Consider the following 5,382-nt stretch of genomic DNA (forward strand, 5'->3'; position numbering starts at 1 on the left):
ATTTTGTGCGGATAATTAATAGTATTCGACAGTTTTATTTGTCTGAATAATTGGTGTGTGTTTTATTGCGTCTATAATTTATCATCACGAAGTGACTGTTTATTTTGTTTTAATTTTTATGAGGAACCTTTTTATTAATTTTTTATGTAATGTTTTAGGCTTAGTCTTAATATCAGCGATGTTGATGCTAGTAAGTATCGGGATGTTCGCGTTTCCCCCACGTTTACCTACGAGCCGAACCCCCCCGCGGAGGTCAGATTCGCAGAAGCCCAGCTTACGAGGTAAGTTCTGATTTATTCTTCAAGAATGTCTCCAATCTCTTTCGTCAAGCTAGTCGCTGTTTCGACCGCATGACATCGAATCTCGCGCCAACTTAATCTATCTTTATAGTTCGCCATAAGCTGCTTTGTGGCAGTTCCCGTCTCTCTCTCTCTCTCTCTCTCTCTCTCTCTCTCTCTCTCTCTCTCTCTCACATTATTTCTTTCTTCCTTTCTGTCTCGCGATTTCCCGTACGAATAATGAGAAGAGTCCTCGAGAGCGAAAAGGAAAACGGATGTGTTGTAATATTAATTTATCCTCGTTGCAATAATATGCAACGTGTAAATTTAGTTCGTGCTGTATATATTGTCACGCTCGCGCTTTCTTTCTTTCTTTCTTTCTTTCTATAATTGCATTATGTGCAAATTCTAATATCTTAACACTTAATGATGATTTGTACCAGCATTTATAATGAATCACTGCGCGTGATAACGTTGTACGCAGCCGCTGTGAGAATACAAATAGCATAAAAGGATAAAAAATTGATTGCGCATTTGAATTTGCCCGATTAAAATTTGAAATACATTCGCGCGATCTTATGTAAGTCTAAAAAAATAGAATTACTGTAGTGTATATACGTATAAATGGCATATGAAGAGATTACAATGTAGAAAAGTGAATTCTGATGGAGTATGAATACTGAAAGTAAAGGGATAGTAATAGATTTTCCTTTTTGCATGATTGTGTGCTGATAATATTTCTACGTTGATGGCAAGTGTTTTTATTGTCCGTTGAAAGGTTCACGACGAAAGGCGAAATTCTGCACGCTTGCCACTTGCCATAGTCCGCGGATCGAAGGCTAACGAGAATGCAAATAGAAGCCGGAGACAATGTGCTCTTCGTAAGTTAATCGGGAGCTCACGACGAGCGATTTCGCCTACGGCTCGAATAATGCTTTCTCTTATACATATATTTACATTTATACATATTGTGTATCAAGGCAACGATATATCGGTGTGATCTTTGGAGCAATTTTTGTCAATTTTTTTAAATTTATTAATTTAATTTTTTGTCGATTAAATGATTTTTATTTTATAATAATTAGAAAGAGAGAGAGAGAGAGAGAGAGAGAGAGAGAGGAGAGGTAAATGTATAAGAAGTACTAAAAAAAATGTAATTGTCACAACTTACGAGTGTCAAGCGATATGTTGTACAAGAGTCTCTATATATAACATTTATTTTCAGCATTATAGATTTTTATGTATAATCTACTGCTTCGCTGGCTTCAGGTTAAGATGTATATTCAATCTATAACAACCCACGCATTTAAATCGCCTCCATTATCCAATGATCAGAGACGCAACAGGATGAATCACTATGCCATATCCGCAGCTGCATCAATATCTCGCGCGAAGTCCCAATATTGGTCCCGACGTCGTCGCGCGGCGACGAATAATGCATTCATACGACTCTATCTATGCGCATAAAAGAAGGAACGAAGCGATCAGACGATCTCCGAAGCGGTAAGCCTCCGGCGGTTCAAGGTCAATGGCGGATCTAGGTGCCGAGCGGAGAAAATCGGTATCGCCTCTGCCTATATAATATATGCGGGTCCAATCGGGAAAGTACGGCTCGCGCCGAGATTTACAGGTTTCGACACGCCTGTAAAAAAAAAAAAATTCGGCGCGCGGCGATTAGGCTCTCCTCGTGAAGAATCGTTTCTCGAGCGACTCTCTCGTGAAATTCGGCGACCGTGAATAATCAACTTCATGATTAGATTTCTGCGCTTTTGCCGTTTTTTCCCCTTTTCTCGATGTTTCCAGTTGAACTTGTACCGCCAGAAGTGGCTCTTTGAAGACGATATTTCATGCTTCATTTGCGATCCAATCACCTTGACCCGTTTAATCCTCCGATTTCTCTTAAGCCGCTCAAAATGTATTAATGAAAATTTAATACATTATCAAATCAATAATGTTTAAGTCATTATGTTGCCTGCGAATATTAATAGTTAATCCTGGAATATTATCTCGGATGGAAGGCTACTCTAAAAATATCTCTCAATAGAAAAAAAATTGAAAAAGTAATTGTAAAAAGTCTTCTTTTTTTTTTTAAGGGAATTAATATGAATTTTTCATAGTTGAAAAGTCGGAATTTTTATTTTGGAAACAGAAATCTACTGCAATATTCTCCGTAAAATCTACGTAATATTCTACGTACCCTATTTTGACAAATAATCATGTTTCAAAAATTCCGCACAATTTCTTATAACGCAATAATAAGCGGCGAAAAGAGAGCGCAGACGCGTAAGAATAATTTTTATAATTCTTATTAATTTCAAAAAGATAAAAATGATACATTTTTAGTATACGATACGTTTCCCGGACGAATTTTCCGCACGAATTTGCAAAAACGTTTCGTCTTAATTATCGCGTACCGAGTCGCCGCGTAACTAAGCGAGAACTTAGCTCGTTTCGATGTCGAAAAGCCTGAAATCGTCGGATGCTTCTTTAACGGACTCTCGCGCGCGGACGACGCGTTCACGCGTGTGTCGCGTAAACGGCCGCGTACGTTGCGTGCGTGTACGCGCCGGGGAGCGTGTACGCAGCCGTAGCCGCTCTTTGCGCGTGTGCGTTAATAATAATGACTGACCGACTCGTGCACGAGGTGGGGCAAGTTCACGGTCACGCGTCGTGCATAGAGGCGGTGGTGGACACGCACGCGCGTACGTTTTGCGCGTGCACACGGACTAACGTGCGTGTGTCTCTCATTTCGGATTCTTTTTTTTCCGTTTCCTTTTCTTTCCTCTCCCTTTTTTTTTTTTTTGCGTTCTGTGTTCTGTGTTCCTCTCGCTCTCTTCTTTTCTCTTTTGCTCATCTCTCTCTCTCTCTCGGTTGCTCTGTACGAGCTGAATTCGCTACGAACCGCATTACAAACACCGTCGCACTCGATTCGGCGGATCGCCTACGTGCGAGCCTTTTTAATGTCTAACTTTTAACCCGTGTCTCTTCTAATGTTTTATTTATTGTCGGACACTCTGTTATTTTCTTGAAAGCGAGTTCCAGTGCCTTCGCATATTTATAACGAATATTTTAGTACCACGTTTTAAACATAATTTACTTTCTGAACGTTCCACGCCGTGTAATCGTAAAGCCAAGTAAATCAATTTATAGAAAAACGCAAAAGAGATCGCGATTGACATTGAAAAATTATAACTATCATAGCCGTAATGAATATACAGGGTAGCGCACGAGACGTCATAGCATTTAATTTTCAAGCTTTGGCAAATCAATTCTATATCAGTTCTGTCAATTTTGTCAAAGATAAATATATTCAATTATATAAAATTATATCAAATAATAAGACGCTTGTCACGCCACCTTATAATCAGATATGTTGAATTCACAACAATTAGATTTGGAGATACAATTGAACAGTCTCTGCAATATTTAAGTTTCACGACTGGACTTACAGATACTCAGTAGATACTCGAATCGAATTCAATTGTTGTTCAATTATTGTGCAATCACTATAGTCGAGCGCAATTATAAAATAACGCTTATGCATTTGTTTATGCGTAATACGCTCTCTTGATCTCACCGATTTTCAGTGTCTCTCGCATTAATCACCAACTTAATGATGGTTGGTGGTTAGAAAATTAGTGAAGTAAAAGATTTGTCAGTAAGAGGATATATTTTTTAACGTACGATAACGATCGGCGTCTCACGTTCGAACCTTTAAAGGGTACTGTGTACGCGCGCGATAATACTCGGAGCGCAATGTTAGTCACGTTTGTCTACTCATGGTCTGTAGGACGTCCCTATGCGGAGTTGCCACGACTGGCCTCTCCTAGCTGGCCCCTCTCTCTCTCTCTCTCACGGGTGCCTAGAAGACTTCTAGGCAGTCCTAGGCATGCAGCGTTTGCACGCACAAGGTTACGCATATACTATACACTTTCTACAGTCTCATGCGAAAAAGACGCTCAACTCGTTCAAGTAGATAAATTCAATCCTCGGCAGAGGGAGAGGCACGAAATTTCGCATTTATTTCGCCTTCTTTTTGAGTAAATTACAAAGTAAGATTAATTTAGTCTTCTAATCTGCTCTTCGTTTTACAACAATCAGATTTTTTAAAGCGATGAATCTTTTTCTCCAGCTTTTATTTTTACAAGCGAAAATGAGCAATTGCATAAAGCTGAAAATGTTCTGAACTTTTATGCTTAATTCTTAGTAAAAAAAAAAAAAAAGATCTTTTTTAATATTTACGATATTTACTTTAATATTAATACCTTTAATCTTTCTTTCTTCTTCTGGGTAATTTTTAGAGAAACTTTAAGGCTATCTTATGACGGTATAATTTAAAAATTGATAAATTATTGTTATAAAATCATTGTTTTTCTGTCTTCGATAGTTTTCAAAATAGGAAAGGAAACAAATCCATTGATCCATTGAAATATTTAACATATACCATAGTTTCAATAGCGTCAAATATATTATATTAATTTTTTAAAATAATGTTTCTGTCTCTAAATGCTATATTGCAATATAGCGTATATAAAAATATCTACGTTTTCTATTTCGAACCTTATAACAATTTAGTAACGAGAGAGAAAGACAATTGTGAACATTTCTCTCATTAGAATCGATTGCAAATTGGTTCGAGAGGTGCGTAAATGCGTTTGCCGAACTCGGAGAATAATTTCGTGCATCTCAATCGCGACAATGTCGTTCCCTTAATCGTCTGGAACTAGAATGCTGGCGGTCTATAGTTTCTGAGAGAGTAGGTATATACGTTTCAATGGGTCAATACGTACGGGTCGGCCGAACGATGTACCTTCGTCTGGCCAAGAGCGTGTGTAAAAGTCCACGCGACGCATCGATCTTCACCGTACGTTACATTGATTCCAGCGAAACTGCTAGTAAATGTAGTCGTCGTCGTCGTCGTCGTCGTCGCTGTCGTACTGAAAATACTGAAATCGCTTGGAATTGTCTGCGAATCGCTCAGTGTTTTACAACGCAGAATCGTACTGCACGGAGCCTCTCGCCCTTTCTCCTTTTCCCGGCGCGATCTCTTCCTCCATTCCCACCTCCTTCGCTCCTCGACCACCTTCGAACCTTTTCGCATCCT

General features: G+C 38.9%; 1 protein-coding gene across 1 annotated transcript in view; it reads left to right on the forward strand.

Moving 5' to 3' along the window:
* Window positions 1–5,382, forward strand: part of LOC108747219 (solute carrier organic anion transporter family member 4C1) — a 69,612-nt gene that overhangs the window by 57,529 nt on the left and 6,701 nt on the right. Inside the window, exon 7 of the mRNA XM_018484565.1 lies at window positions 159–281. Within this exon, the coding sequence (XP_018340067.1) occupies window positions 159–281 (123 nt within the window). The remainder of the gene's footprint in view (window positions 1–158; window positions 282–5,382) is intronic.

This window comes from Trachymyrmex septentrionalis, unplaced genomic scaffold (assembly GCF_001594115.1).
Source record: "Trachymyrmex septentrionalis isolate Tsep2-gDNA-1 unplaced genomic scaffold, Tsep1.0 scaffold107, whole genome shotgun sequence".
In the NCBI taxonomy this organism is placed as follows: Eukaryota; Metazoa; Arthropoda; class Insecta; order Hymenoptera; family Formicidae; genus Trachymyrmex; species Trachymyrmex septentrionalis.